At 44.5% G+C, this 16,774-nt stretch overlaps 1 protein-coding gene across 1 annotated transcript in view; it reads left to right on the top strand.

Moving 5' to 3' along the window:
• The first annotated feature begins 11,914 nt into the window (after positions 1-11,914).
• Positions 11,915-16,774, top strand: part of LOC103185146 (rho GTPase-activating protein 42) — a 175,273-nt gene continuing 170,413 nt past the window's right edge. The window contains exon 1 of the mRNA XM_007903515.2: positions 11,915-12,224. Coding sequence (XP_007901706.2) covers positions 12,071-12,224 — 154 coding nt within the window. The 5' untranslated portion in view covers positions 11,915-12,070. The remainder of the gene's footprint in view (positions 12,225-16,774) is intronic.

The raw sequence follows: 16,774 nt of genomic DNA, 5'->3' as shown, positions 1-16,774 counted from the left end.
CCTTGAAGAACAAAAAGCTGGCAACTGGATGATGTAACCCTGTAATACACATTGGATCAGGATGGATAAAAATTGCTTCTAACCAAAATAGCTCTGTCTGAACTGATTATGTCAAGAGCAATTCAGCACTATAACTTTTCTTAACCAAGTTCAACCTGGATGACCAAGAGCAAATTATAAGACTGTAATTATATATAGATGGTTTTATGACCAGATAATGTATCCTGAATTTCAGTAATAAAAGACAACGTAAAGAAAAGAATGAGTTATATAAGTAATGCAGCCTATCGTATAATCAGAAAGGAAAAAGGAACAAGAGCAGACTCAGACTGCTCAAAATAGTTGAGTTTGCAGTATGAATACGTTACGTTACATCCTGGGCAGTTTCTGTAATGCTGATAATTACCCTGGCTTTAACAGTTCTGTATGAGCAGTAATGTCTTAAAGGGATTTTACATTTTACAAACCTGGATAATCGTTGCATACATCAATTTTGGAAATAGATCTTTTATAGTGTTCAAACTTTTTAGTTAAAATATATACAGGCCTTATCTTCACATAAATGCATTAAAAACTGATAGTAGACACACTGCACCCACTTTAAATTTCTGAATCTGCCTTAGATTTATATTTTTTGAGGTAACAAACATTTTGGTTCCATTAATTCACACTTTATTCTTCCAAATTTTGCAATGTAAGTTGAAGAAAGACAGAGAGTGTACATCACCACACCTATGCCAAATTGTGTATTCAACACACTTACAACAGGCTTCAGAAAGCAGAAATGAGGTAATGTAACAACCTCCATCAGAATGAAACCGACTGATGAGAAAACCAGTTGGAAGGAAGCCACTGGACTGTGCAGACCAGCTGCACTGAACTGCAAGTACTTCTCTGTAATACTAGCTTGCTCTGCAGTGAAATACAATCTGATTTACAATGGGGAGAGGGGAAGCCACATAAAAACTATATTAACTCACAAGGAATGGAATATATAACATGCTGGGAATGATCAAAAATTAAGTGGTGACCAAGCCAGAGACATACAACTAGTAAAAACTTACACGCAAACATGTACCAGCCTTGAATATGCTTACAACTGAATTCAGCAGTACGACATACCCAGAGTTTCCCTTTTACTTGCTACTGGACTGCAGCTTTATCATATGTATTCTATGTGATTGAAATACGAGAAGAGATGGTCATATGCAAGTAGTATATCAATCTTTTTGTCGTGTCATATACACACTATATATATACCATCTATATTTACTGTGTCTTCTGTCTTTTTCACCCAACACAAAGAGCAAACTATCTCAAGTCAGGTGTATCCTGGATGAAATTATGAGTAAAACTCATCCCAACACACCTTATTTCCACCACTTACTGAACTACCATTATATTTTGCGATTACATTTCCTGTATATTTGAGGATTCTCAATGAGAAAATCATATTGGTGGCAATTTATGACAAACTGTGAACTGTTTCATTATGTGGGCCTAGACTGAGGATATACAATATATTCACATGAGCAGCAGACACAGAGCAGAAACATTTGCCTCATCTGACTGGGTTAGATTCAAGATTCTGTTCCAAAGGTGAAAGGAGAGGGCTGTGTTCTAATATTATGTTACCAAGTCTCCTATTCCCCTAGAAATAATTACATCTAAATCATCCAAAACTCAAAATTGGACTATATTCCCTCAGAGATCTCATTATTTTGGTAACAGCAGGTTTCTGTGCCTCATTTATTCATCAGCATACTTTCTGCTATTGTTCATTGTTGGGTGACCTCTTATAGGAATACAGGGTGACCTCTTACCTGGCTAATGTGAAGCAATAAGAATGGTTATAATCACAAAGAGATTTGGATGAAGAAGGCTCTTCAATCTATTTGATTTCATATTTTTGCAATCAATGTGATACACTATGTTTAACCTCTTGACTGCTGATTGCATGTTCATGCATCAAAGAGCAAACCAGATCAGGCTTGACTCTCCATAGGTCCTTTACAAGCCTACAGTATACAATTTCCTCCTAGGGAATTATCAATCACACTGTGAAACTAAACCAAATAAGCACAAATCAATTTTTCTAGGTGCAAAAGGCACTTTGAAGTCTATATTCTGTGAATAGCAGTGTAGCAGCAAATTTCCTTAGAGAGTGATGGCCAATGGTGAAGACCATATACCCAACAAGATACCCAAATACTCACCCACACAGAACTCTGTACCCCCATCACATCAGTCCCTGTCAGGTTCCACTGGCTCCCAATTACCGAATGGATCGATTTTAAGATCCTCTCACTCGTTTTCAAATCCCGACATGCCTTGGTACCTCCCTACCTATCCGACCTGCTTAGCCCCTGACACCATCACCCAGTGCCTCCACTCGGCCGACTCCGGCCTCCAGTTTGTCCCTCATACCCTCCCCTCCACCATTGGTGGCCATGCCTTCAACCACACCGCCCCGAAACTCTGGAGTTCTCTCCCTCAATCCCTCCCCCTTGCCCCCTCCCTCCCCACTTTCAAATCCTGCCTAAAGACCTTCGTTTTTGATCGTGCTTACGGTCACCTCCCCCCTCCCTCTCCCCCGGCTCATTATCAGATTCTGCCACTGCCAAGAACTCTGGGACGCTACCCCACGTGAAGGACGCTATATAAATGCAAGTTGTTGTTGTTTACTGACTTGTGGCAGAGAGTAATGGCTTGGAGACAGTGAGATACACGCAGCAAACATTTGCAATTGACCTTGGTATCTTGGCATTTCATCTTGGTATCTATGATGAGGGGAGATCTGCACACACTCATTTAAACAATGGAGACAGTAAACACCACTGCTGTTTGTTTCCCAACAAGAGGATTGATATTTGCTAACTAAACTGGCCTAAGACTAGAATAAAGGAGAAATTTATTTCTTCCTATGAAGTTCCTTCCTTCGTTTCTCGATTCAGCTTCTTCCCTTTCCCCTCCTATGATCTTCCTTCCTTTCTTCCTTCTATAATCTTTCATCATTCCTCCTCCCTATCTCCCTCCCAAAAATAGGCTTGATCTCTTAAGTGAGCTTAAAATCTTCCTTAAAAATTATGATGTGTCGTTTCTAATGTTTCAGCAGGCTTTGCCATGATAATTTCCTTTCTGTTCAGGCTGATCTTCTCCAGCCATTTCAGACCCATGATAGTAGTATTATTCCCTTTCCTGACAATTATAGGTCAATTTGCACACTCCACTGTCATAGTTTTATCTACTCCCACTATTCTTTTCACCAGAAAATGTGGTAGACTTAATCGAAATAGTTTAGTCCGAGGAAACTTGATAGAACTGTTGCCTCTGTGCTGTCTCAGGAAAAATAGAAACTCCTGTGGTTAGCTCTATTTTCATATTTTTCTAGCTGCTCTGTGTTAAAGAATACCAGAATATTTTGTGGTGATACTATTCTGCGCCACCTGCAATTGAAATATGCTTGCTTAGACTACACCCTGTTTCTGCACCAGAGACTCATTCCCCCCGGCTACACACAGGGTCCATTTTCATACATTCTTCTATATTTGTGGCTTGCGTATCTATACAATATATTCTCTCTTGTGGAAACTGTGACATTTCTTCTCAATTCTGAAATGACTTCCATCCTGCTTGTGATTACCGCTGTGGCAAAGACATGGTTTCAGTTCCTCTCAGTTTGGTTGCTCCTTTTTGTCTTTTGACAGGTTCTCGGGCTTACTTCATTTTGTAAATTCTGCTGCAGTAATTCATGAAAGTATGCTTCTCACCACAATTTCCCATTCTCATAGAGCTACATATGTGCCCATATATGTTCTACAGACACTGAGTTTTACAATTATTCTTAAAAGCTAAATCTGCCGTCAAATATCCTTATTTTTGAAGCGCCTTATTTTACACCCTGTGTACCGAACTAGCTTGAAAAGCTTTCCCCAAACAGGCCAAATTCTGGTAATTTCTTCTGGTAATTTCTCTTTCAATCTGATATACAACATAAAAGGAAACTGTCTGCAATAACTAACAGGCTAATGCAATAAGTAGAGATGACAATTTCCCCAAAAGTTATAAAAGACTGACATTTGTCAGGTGAACAAATATACATTTAATTTTGGTTTTGTGCAGATACAAAAACTTTGTAACACATAACAACAACAACAACAACAACAAGATTCCATTTATTGAGCGCCCTTCACGTCGGGAGGACGTCCCAAGGCGCTGTACAGTTGGGTCAGGACCCGAGCAGGGGGGAAATGGTCAGGGTGAGGGGAGGGAAGGGAGGGAGCGAGGAGGGGGTAGAGAGTCGAGAGGAGAGCTGAAGGCACGGTCAAAGAGAAAGGTCTTGAGACCGGCCTTGAAGGAGGAAAGGGAGGAGGCGGCGAAGGCACTGGGGGATAGAGTTCCAGAGCCTAGGGGCTGAGAGGCTGAAGGCCCGGCCACCGATAGTAGGGCGGTTGGGGCGGGGGATGTGGAGCAGACCGGAGCCAGAGGAACGGAGGGTACCTGCGGGTAGGTAGGGGGATAGTAGGTTGGAGAGGTAGGAGGGAGCAAGGCCGTGAATGGCCTTGTAGGTGAGGGTGAGGATCTTGAATTCGATCCTCTGGGGGATGGGGAGCCAGTGGAGGCGAGCGAGGGTGGGAGTGATGTGGTCCCGAAGCCTGGTGCGGGACAGTACACGAGCTGCAGAGTTCTGAATGACCTGCAGCTTGTGGAGGGAGGTGGCGGGAAGGCCGACGAGGAGAGAGTTCCCATAGTCCAGCCTTGAGGTGATAAAGGCGTGGACCGGAGTTTCAGCAGCGTGAGGGGTGAGGTAGTGCCGTAGTCTGGCGACATTCCGGAGGTGATGGAAGGCGGTGCCAGTTGTGGCGCGGATATGGGGGAGAAAGGAACCCCGAGGTTCCTGACCGGCTTTGAGAGGTGGAGAGTGCAGCCTTGGATGCTGATGCTGTCAGCGCCTGAGGTGCGGAGGCGCTGACGTGAGCCAATTAGGAGGGTCTCAGTTTTGCGCACGTTGAGCTGGAGAAAGTTATCTCTCGTCCAGGACTCGATGTCAGACAGGCAGGCTGTCAGGACATCGGTGGTCGTGGAGTTGAGGGTAGAGGAGGAAAGGTAGAGTTGGGTGCCATCCGCATACATGTGGAAGTTAACCCCATGTCTGCGGATGATGTCACCAAGGGGGAGCATATAGAGGGTGAAGAGGAGGGGACCGAGGACAGAGCCCTGAGGGACACCGCACAAGACAGTGCGGGGGGTGGAGGAAAAGTCGTTAGTGGAAACAAAATGAAGACGGTGGGAGAGGTAGGACCTAAACCACTCAAGGACAGGGCCTTGAAGGTTGAGGTGGGAGGACAAGCGGTGGAGGGGATAGAGTGGTCGACCGTATCGAATGCGGCTGATAGGTCGAGAAGGACGAGGGGGTAACTTCTTCCAGGGGCGTTAGAAGATGGTGGTGGGTCTGGTGGGGGTGGGGAGGGTGGTGGAGGTGGTGAAGGAAATGAAATGGTGATCGGAGATGGCCTTGCCAGTCATGGTGACATCCGAGACACTGAGGCACCGGGTGATCACCAAATCGAGTGGGTGGCCATGAATGTGAGTGGCGGAGTTGATGTGGAGGGAGAGGTTGAGCGAGGAGAGGAGGGAGGAGAAGTCGGAGAGGTGGAGCAGGAGGGGGTGAAGTGCAGGTTGAAGTCGCCCAGGATGATGAGACGATCAGAGCAGAGGCAGAGAGATGTTAGGAGGGTAGAAAGGTGGGGGAGGTTTTAGGGGGCCGGTATCAGAATAATAGTAATAATAATCACCCTTACATTTGATATAGCACTTTTCAAGTCGGAGGACATCTCAATGTGTTTCACAAGGTATACTGTAAAGTGTAGTGACTGTATTTTGTGCACCAACGTTGCAGCCAATTTGTACACAGATTTGTCCCACAAACAGCCATAAAGTAAGGAGTTGTCGACAACTGCATTGGTAGATACTCCCTTCTCTTTTCAAGTAGTACCATGGGATCTTTAGCATCCACCTGAACAGACAGACAAGATGCTGGCTTAATGTCCCATCCAAAAATGGCACCTCCAATAATGCGGTGCTTCCTCAGCACGGCAACGGAATATCAGTCAATATGATGGGCTCTTATGTTCTACCTATATTGAAGTGATTAATAGTCATAATAATGATTGATGAATAATTAATGACCATAAGAACATCAAATAAGTTAACTTTATTCTCTTCGCCTGCTCAAACTCATGAACACATCACATGAACATGAAATCAGTAGCAAGCGATTAGAATCTGTTGCTAGACAATGAAAGCAGGGTTTAAACAAAATTACTTTATTTAGGAATAAAGCAATGTTACCCTATTTTTTAAAGCAGATGTAGTGTATTACTTTGACTATCCTCTGCTATATAGAACACGTATATTTTCCTTTAATGTCTCGTTTTGATAATATCACATCGCATACTGCATTTTTCCTCCTCCTAGTCTCCGGCCAAAGAGGCATGGCCTCCGGCAGTGCACCTGTGCAACATTATGATAGCAGATTAATAAAGAAAACACAGGTGGATCCATTCTTTCTTTTTATCTTTCTAATCCGTCCTGTAGAGTAGGATTTTGTCACCATTTGATGGCATCCTTTGGCAGTCTGGACAATTAAAACTGCTGTTACATAGTTATTATGCAAGCCTGTCAAGCCCAGAGTACTTCCAGGTGAGCTTTACAATAACCTGCTCGCCTATGCTGGAAAACACCAAAAAAACAAGATTAACACCAGCAAATACATTTTGTATTGATAAGGATGTGACTGAAAATCTTTCGAAAGTTCAACAGCCTCATTGTTGAGCAATTGCAGGCATGAGTTATACTTTGATGACTGAAAGACCAATGATGCAATCTCAATGTGTTACCTTATGGGTAATGTATTTAAGCTGCATTCTTGAATCATATTGCAATAACCTTTGGTAGTGATTATCATCCACATGGTGCAAGTATTACTGGTAACGAGAATGAGTAAATGGATGTATGCAACACATGACTATCACAAAAATTCAGCTGGATCATGATTCCTGCTAAAAATGTGTCTTTAGAAGGTCTGTATCATATTGCAGAAAAATTAGTGGAAGCATCTTCATGGGGCCACTTCAGGGGGGCTTATCCAGTATGGTTGTGGTCATGATGTCTGCTAACATTTACTTAAAAATGTATTTGAACAGTTCCAAAGATACAATCACATTTTAAAAAATGATCATAAATCATTCAGCATAGATTCAATCCGATTCATGTCTGAAGGAAATTGTTGTGTGCAAACGGGTGCTGTTTCTTTCCTCCGACTCCCACTGCGAGGAAATGCTGGACTTCCTTGAGTCCAAAATTGAAGGAATCCGCTCAGCTGCCACTGCCCTCCCAACTTCCACCCCCTCCCCCCACACTTTGACCACTACCCATCCCTCCTTCCACACCTTTGAACCTGTCACCCCCTCTGTCACCACCACCACATCCTCCATGAAGCCCAACACCTGCACCCTGGACCCCATCCCCACCCCTCTCTTTAAATCCCAGCTCCACCTCCTTGCTCCACTACTCGCCGATATCACCAACCTCTCCCTGTCATCTGGCACTGTTCCTATCCCCCTAAAAATAGCCACTATCACCCCACCTTGAAGAAACCTTCCCTTGATCCATCACAGCTATCCAGCTACCGGCCCATCTCCCATCTCCCTTTTCTGTCCAAGGTCCTTGAGAGAGCCATCGCCTCACATCCTCGCTCTTTCCCCTCCTCCTCCCTCTGTGAGCCCCTCCAATTGAGTTTCCGTGCTGCCCACATCTCTGGTCAAGATCACAAATGACATCCTGACCATGTGTGACCAGGGCTCCCTCTGCCGTCTCGTCCTCCTCGACCTCTCCGCCGCCTTTAATACTGTGGAGCATTCAATCCTCCTCCACCGCCTCTCCTCCCACCTCAACCTTCAAAGTTCTGTCCTTGACTGGTTCAGGTCCTACCTTTCACACCGCCTCCACTTCGTCTCTGCAAATGGCATTTCTTCCAGCCCCAGAATCTCGTGTGGCGTTCCTCAGGGCTCTGTCCTTAGTCCCCTCCTCTTCACCCTCTACATGCTTCCTCTTGTTGACATCACCCCCTGACATGGGTAAATTTCCACATGTATGTGGATGACACCCAACTCTATCTCTCTGCCTCCACCCTCAACTCCAGGACTACTGGTGTCCTGGCCGACTGTCTGTCCGACATCAAGTCCTGGACAAGGGACAATTTCTCCAACTCAACGTCAGCAAGAGCGAGGGCCTCCTGATTGGCTTACTCTAGTGCCTCTGCATCTCGGGGGCTGGCAGCATCAGCCTCCACGGCTGCACACTCCACCTCACTAAGCCAGTCAGGAACCTGGGTGTCTTGTTTGATCCTGAACTGTCCTTTTTCCCCCACATCCACGCCATGACCGGCACTGCCTACCACCACATCCGCAACATTGCCAAACTCCGCCACTGCCTCACCCCTCAGGCTGCCGAAACCCTCACCCACGCATTCGTCACATCAAAGCTTGATTATGGGAACTCCCTCCTCATCGGCCTTCCCAACTCTTCCCTTCACAAGCTGCAGATCATCCAAAACTCTGCAGCTTGTGTACTCTCACGCACCAGGCTCCATGACCCCATCACCCTCACCCTCGCCCGGCTCCACTGGCTCCCCATCCCCCAGAGGATTGAATTCAAGATCCTCGTCCTCACCTTTAAGGCCGTCCATGTCCTTGCTCCCTCCTACCTCTCTGACTTGCTGACTCCCTACCAACCTGCCCGCTCCATCCGCTCATCAGGCTCCGGCCAGCTCCATGTCTCCCGCTCGACTCACCCTATCATCGGTGGCCGGGTTTTCAGCCTCTCTGCTCCCACACTCAGGAACTCCATCCCACAGTCCCTTTGCCTCGCTTCCTCCCTTGCCTTCTTCAAGGCCATTCTCAAGACCCTCCTTCTCAAGATCGTTCTGAAGATCGTGCCTTCAGTCGCTCTCCCACCTCTCTGTCTTCCCTCACCTCTACGCCACCCCTCCTCCATGCTCGGGTCCTGATCCCTGACTGCTCAGCACCTTGGGACGTCCTCTCGACCTGAAAGGAGCTCTGTAAATGTAATTTTGTTGTTGTTTTGTTGTTTCGCCCACAAATCCACAGTTTGCTTTACAGTCATTTCTGTGATGCTTTTTATAATGGTTCAACACTGTGATAAGGCACTACTGTATACATGTGCGATGTTCTGTTGTACTGTATCTACACTGAGTTTTTTTATTATAAACTGGTAATTTCTGTCTCTCAGTGGTCACATCGTGACCACTTGCCAATTTGGTTTGGACAACACTGCTTTACACAATGTGTTTTCTTGAATCAGATAGACCTCAATGCCCCTCTCCCCATCCCAAAGTTCGGTCTCTAGTGCAACAGAATCCATAGTTTATACGCACTGCAGATGAGCTATTGAACGCTAATCCTGATTTCAATACTGTTCACAATTCAATGCCCAAGTAACATTTTTAACTAAATTCCTTTCAACGAATTTGATCATAAATTTGACTTCTCCATTCGCTCAGGTTTAAGGTTCGTGGTGTATCGAACCATTCTCAGCCAACCTGAGTAACGTGCGTTTTCAAATTACTCACAACTCTTTATTAAAACTGATGGACCAGTTTAGTAGTTGATCATTCATTCAGAAGAGATCACTTTTGTAATAAGTCTGTACAAACAATATACACAATCAGCAAAGTAATAATAATAATCCTTGCATTTGATATAGCGCCTTATCATGTCTTCGAGACTTCTCAAAGCGCTTCACAGAATATACTGTAAAATAAATTGACTGTATGTTTTGTGGGCAAAGCGCAGCAGCCAATTGTGCACAGCAGTAAACCCAATCCAGCTCTGACCCAGGCAAAAAAAAAACACTGCACAGATATCCAGTACAGTCAGGGTCCTGTGGACCTCGTGGACAGGCTGAATTAGTGGCAGAAGAACTATGATAGCATTTTACCCTGATATAAATATACATTGTTTCTGGTTACCCAAATCAACTGGTTTAGACTTGAGCCTGAGTTCATTTACACTTATTTTAATTCCTGACAAAGACCAGAGTACAGCACCGCATGCTCGAAGCAAAAGCATGATAGCAATTTTTTAAAATGTGAAATAAAATTAATTGGCAAATGAGCTACATATACTCTTTTAGCACTGCAAATTAGCAGCAGTAAGTTTTTCGCATTGACTGACTGCCAACGCATGAGGGAATGAAACTGTTATGTCTCATAGGGGCATCCAGCCAACCAAGACCAAACGGAGTGATATGATGTATGTATGATAATGACAGTAAAGTTACACTATTACATGTACAGAAAACATGCATGTTGGATCACACAAAGTGAGTGGTCTATATCCTATTTCTTATGTGAAACACAAGTTGATTGATCAATGTGGAAGTGGCCACATCTGCAAAGCAAAATGGCCACATGTGCGCAGCCAGTGACCACTGGGTTGGACAGCACTGGTATAAAGGGAGAGTAGGGGTGAGTTAATTCTTTGCAACTGACTCAGTGACCCGATACCTGAGCCAGGCAGATCTGCAGAACTCCAGGATACTCTAGATGATTAACCAGCCTGACATTAACAAGAAGTGAATGGGTCAAAATGACACTGGGAATTGGATTATTCCCATTGTGTGCCGAACAGGTAGAGTGGCCCTCGCTGGACAAGTCAGAGAAAGTTTACCAGTGTCTCCTACTGGTATATTGCATGGTTTTACAAAGTGCAGTTGCAACACTTTGCACAATGACTTGTTTGATGGCTAAGTTTCCCTACAACATTAGAGCATGGGTATCCAATATGTTCCTCCGCCCTCAGGGGATGGCGCACTAAACAACTGATCAATAAAAACTAGATTGCTATGGCAAGGTGGGGTTCTGCCCCCGCCCCACGCCAGCACTCCCAAATGATCAAGAGAAAAAATGATAGTAAGTCAAGAAATACAATAAAAACTTCTTCTCTCGCATTGATGTCGCACCTTTTAGAGGCGATCCCTTCATCGATTTGTAACTCTCAACAAAAGTGACTGGTATAAAAAAACCTGGAGCTAAGACAACATCAGGTCCAATTGAAGCAGCTGCACCTAAAGTGGGGTATAAAAAGGGGAGAGGAGAGGATCTACAATCTGGGGAGCATTTTGAAAGCTGTAAAACACTGATACTGTGATACACCCCACCCACACACACACCCCCCCCCCCCCCACCACACATCCCCCTCCCCCACACACCCCCCCCCCCACCACCCCCACACACCCCCCCCCCCACACCCCCCCCCCACACCCCCCCCCCACCCCCCTCCCCCCACCCCCCTCCCCCACCCCCCCCCCCCACCCCCCCCCACCCCCCCCCCCCCACACCCCCCCCCACCCCCCCACACCCCCCCCACCCACACACCCCCCCCCCACACACCCCCCCCACACACCCCCCTCCCCCACACCCCTCCCCCCCCTCCCCCCACCGCAGTCTGTCAGAGCAGAGAGACACACGGATGTTTGCGGTGGGGTCGGCACTGGGGCAGCGCGGAGACCAGGAGGGAAACCTCAGTGTTAAACACAGAGACGGAGAGGGAGAGGGTTAGTTAGTGAGTGCACAGCGCTCACTCCATCATGACGGGCTACACTGCTGCACCGCTTTGAAGAACTTTCTTCCCCCAAAACCAACTCCACTCACAAATAAGAAAGCGGCGACAGAACAAAAGCACAGAACAAGCGGCATTTTTTTTTGTTCTCTCTCCCCCCCCTCTCTCTCTCTTTTGCTTTGGGTTGGGTGGGGGGAACCGTACCGAGAGAGAGAGAGAGAGAGGAGGGGAGAGCTGCCCCCCCCCCCCGCCAGCTGCAGCTTATTAGTGTGCAGATGGTCAGAGCTTTGTAACTGCGGCGGCGGAGTGACCCGGTGGTGTCCGCCTCTGAGCGGTGCGGGGAGAGAAGGCTGAGAGCCACACACACAGAGAGAGAGAGAGAGAGAGTGTGAGTGTGTGAGAGAGAGAGAGAGAGAGGGAGGAGTGCAATGGGGTTACCAACGCTGGAGTTCACTGACTGCTCTCTGGACAGCCCCGACTTCAGGGAGCGCCTCAAAGCGCACGAGCTGGAGCTCGAGCGCACCAACAAGTTCATCAAAGAGCTGATCAAAGACGGCACTATGCTGATCAACGCCCTGAAAAGTAAGTGAGAGCAAACTTCCTCTCCTTTCCTCACTCCCCCCCCCACCACACACACACACACACACAAAAAAAAATCTCTTTTGACTTCAGAATTAACTTGGAAAGAGTTTGAATGAATGTTCCCGAAGAGCACCCCTCGCGGTCAGCCTCAGCCTCAGCTCTCAGCCTCAGCTCAGCCTCAGCTCTCAAGGCTTTGCAATGTAACTCACTTTTTGTTTTTGTTATTGTTATTATTGTTCGCAAAGGTTTGGGTTGTGGAGGTTTGAGAAGACCCGACAATGCCAAGTCACATTATTTACCAAAACACGGTGACAGTCACCACTTGACCACTACTGTGCGACTCTTTTTTTTTCCCCCCCCAGTTTAGATTTGTTTGTTGCAGGTACGTGGCTTTTAAGCAGGTCATCATCTTCATCATCATCATCATAATAATACTAATTGTAGTGATTAGCTTTACATTTGATACAGCGCTTCGAGACGTCTTAAAGCGCTTCACAGAATATACTGTAAAGTGAATTGACTGTATATTTTGTGGGTGAAATGCAGCAGCCAATTGCGCACAGCAGTGTCCTGGATTGAGTGACCAAATTATTATTGTTCACAAAGGTTTCTGTTGTAGGGCTGTACAAAATCAGGACGTTTCTTTTTTTTTAAAAAAAGACTTGTTTTTGAAGCAACAATCTGTTTGATATGTACAAATTAAAGAGTAATAATAATTCTTGCATTTGATATAGTGCCTTATCGTGTCTTCGAGACGTTTCAAAGCACTTCACAGAATATACTGTAAAGTGAATTGATTGTATATTTTGTGGGCCAGTACATATTCCTCTTGAAGGAAAATTAGGATTGTACTTTTCTAAATAAAGTTATATTTTCTATATAAAGTTATATTTTCAGACCTGTGCAAAAAGTTTATGATGAAACATTGTGGGTCTTGAGTTCAGTATGTGAAGCAGTCACACCATTTACATTACAAAACATTATCTCATTGTTTGCATGTGATGTCAGAACAAGTTACAATTACCCTCTTCCAGAACCCAGCAATTTGACATTCCTTCCACAGCATGGCAGTGATCCCTGCCTCCCAATGATTTATATATCAAATTTACAAATGTGGTCATTTGTAAGTCTTTCTAATGCTGCAATGGAAACTTGAGTACATAATTGGCAGGACATTATACAGTATGTGTTAGCAAGCACGTTCAAATGCCTAGAATGCTATATTTAAAACCGTGTAAGAGGATGGTGGGGATGGAGGATGTACAAATGTTCATTTGTCTTTTACTTGTGTAAATATGCACTCGGAGCTCACAATCTAGTTGGTCTGACACCAATGCAGTGCTGAGGGAGCATCCTTCAGATGGGTGTAGTTCCATGTAATTACGGAGGGAGATTAAATTTGGTTGCATACCCATAAATTTTCTTTTGAATGATTTGAAATGTTCAGCAAGTCCATTATTAAAGCAATTTAATAGGTTCTGACAGAATTAGACTTATGGTAATTAGACTTCTCTTTTAACTTCTGGTTAGATGCATCCAGTCTAAATGTGCCTTTGAACCCAGGAACATAGAAATATGTTCATTCAGTCCCTTGAGCCTGTTCCGCCATTCTATTAGATCATGGCTAATCGGTACCTGAACTCCATTTAACTGCCTTTGCTCCATATCCCTTTATACCCTTACCTAACAAAAATCTATCCACCTCAGTCTTGAAAATTTTAATTGATTCAGCATCCACAGCATTTTGGGGGAGAGGGTTCTAGATTTCCTCTACCCTCATTTTGCATTGATAGATCTTGTATGTATATATAGATAATGTACTCATTGAGGATATTTAGCTCTTCAGGTTATTTGAGGAGACTGCCATAAGTTGAGCACATTTACAACATTAATACAGTGCCTTATGTTGTCGAAGCATCTCAAAGCACTTCAAAGGATTTTTGCTCTGAAATGTATTGATTGTGAAATTATAGGCGAACAGGGCAACCAATTTACGCACAGCAATGTCCTGTGCACAGCAATGTCCTATAAACAGCCATGAAATGAAGGACCAGTTTTATTTAGAGGATCGTTGGCCAGTACACCTTCCCACATGAAAGGCGCGATATAAATGTAATTTGTTGTTGACACTGGGAGAAACTCCCTTCTCTTTACAAATAGTGGCCAGGGATCTTTAACGTCCACCTGAATGTGCCAATGGCATCTTGGTTTAACATCTCATATCAAGAGGGGCACCTCCAACATTGTAGTGCTGCTCCAATATTAGTGTAAGATTTATGTCCTGATCAAGTGCTTGAACCCACAACCTTCTACTTCTATGTTGAGAGTGCTGCTGACGCATTGTAAATAACATTTGTTATAGTGTACTCTTACTGTAGTTTCAATGTTGAACTAAGTTTCTTTTTTGTGGAATTCTTTGTTTTTTACATAGTTGTAGCAAAGTGCAATGATTGTTCAAACTTTCGCTGTTAATTATCTTCATTCCCGCAATAAGCAAATATTTCCTCAACACCCACCAACGAATAAGACCAAAGTTAATAATGCATCAAACAATCTAAGTCCTGCCGATAATAATAATAATAATAATAATCCTTGCATTTGATATAGCGCTTTTCACGTCGGGAGGACGTCCCAAAGCGCTTCACAGAATATACTGTAAAGTGAATTGACTGTATATTTGTGGGCGAACGCGGCAGCCAATTGCGCACAGCAATGTCCCACAAACAGTCATAGATTGAAAATGACCAATTTATTATTGTTTGGGGTTTTGGAGGGATTATTATTAGGCGTGTGGAGTAAGGAAACTTGCCCAAGGTTTCGCCCTGCCTGGAATTGAACCCAGGTGTCTTGCTTGCAAAGCAAGTGCTCTAACCACTGAGCCACAGGACTGAGCCACAGGACTGAGCCAGGCTTGTTGTGCTGTAATCAGTAGTTCGGATCTGTTGGCTCAGGAACCGTATTACCGAGACCGCTACAGAGGGCTGGCTCCATTCCGAATTTCTTTTGCCCAACGTGTCACCTTGGAGACAGTTCAGCTCCAAGGATGTCCTCCTTACCTGAGGCATGTTAAATGACTGGAGTGTTCTGGAAGTTTGAGGTGTACTGTACTTCTGGTACATTAGGGTTTTAAATAAACCTGCGCTACAAACAGACCCATGACATACAACAACAACAACAAAATGCATTTATAGAACACCCTTCATATTGGGCAGTGTTTTGGAGCGCTTAATAGTAGCGGAGTCTGGCACTGAGGGGAGGAGGAGGTAACCGTAAGCGTGGTCAAAGATGAAGGTCTTCAGCTGTGATCTAAAAGAGGGAGGGAGCAAGGTGGAGGGATCGATGGAGAGAATTCCAAATCTTTGGGGCATCGTTGCTGAAAGTACAGCCGCCAATGGTCGAGCGGAGGCAAGAGATAGCTGAGCGGAGGCAGTGGGTAGTGGAGTGGGGAGAAAGTAGGTCAGATGGGTAGGGAGGTTCCAGGATATGAAGCGATTTGTAGACTAGAGTCATTCTAACAGGGAGTCATTTGTACAAGATTCATTCTAAAAGGAGGAGACTACTGTATAAAAGCTTAAGTAATTTCAATGGACCTGAAAATCATTTCACTGTAGAAATTGCTATATCTGTCATTTTCTCCTACTCCAGTCTGTTCCCTTCTCTGGCTGAATTTATTGATTGATAATGTCACATGGTTGTACACATGCAAGTCTCCCTCCATTAGCTTTGTCAAGTGACCTCTCTTTGAATGTGAGATTAGGCAGTGAGCTCATGCCCGATCCTATCTTTACGTAAGGCCCAAAATACCTTGTATTCTTTTCCTTAAGAGAATAAGATTATTCAGAATATGTAGCATTGCAAATGCTGTACAATTTGAGACTCTTGAGATATCATTGGTGATTGAGAATTTCATTTAATAGGTGCAATAAAATCCCATTGACTGTGGCCTTATTTTGCGTGCTAAACTACTGTTCCAGAATGGGAAGCCATTTCCTGTTCACGTTGGTAAAGTTAATGTTTTTTAAAGAAATCCTTCATAAAGTCTGAAACAGATTGAATTAACCAGAATGTAATATCCGTGTGCAACTAAACCTTCCCATGTCTAGCTTCAGGGAAACTGCACTATCGTTAGCTTCACAAATATTTTAAAAAGTCCCTGAAGCTTGAGATTATTCTTTATTTTCTTTGTGTGCATTTTTAGTCCTGCTGCTCATTAGATTTGATTTAGTCTCTGTGTGGAAAAACTGTCTTTGTTTTTCTTTGATTTCCTCTTCAGTTTCTATGTTTTTTTCCATGTCAATCTGTTTTCATAAATCTCTTTTAATACTTCATGGAAACCTGCTTACTATTTTGATTGTGGTTGGTCAATGTGGTAAGAGAGCTCCACTGTGCTGTATTACCATCCTGTTTAACATACCAGGCACCCGGAGACCACAGGAGGCTCAATTTAACATGCAGTGAAATCTGAAAAGCGATGAGCAGTGAATGAGAGAATGTGGAATTCATTAGGGAGTTAATCCTAGAAAGGGGAAGTGAGGGTAAATACATGGGAA

This window comes from Callorhinchus milii, unplaced genomic scaffold (genome assembly GCF_018977255.1).
Source record: "Callorhinchus milii isolate IMCB2004 unplaced genomic scaffold, IMCB_Cmil_1.0 Scaffold4, whole genome shotgun sequence".
Classification (NCBI taxonomy): Eukaryota; Metazoa; Chordata; class Chondrichthyes; order Chimaeriformes; family Callorhinchidae; genus Callorhinchus; species Callorhinchus milii.
This window is presented reverse-complemented; position numbering and strand designations above follow the sequence as displayed.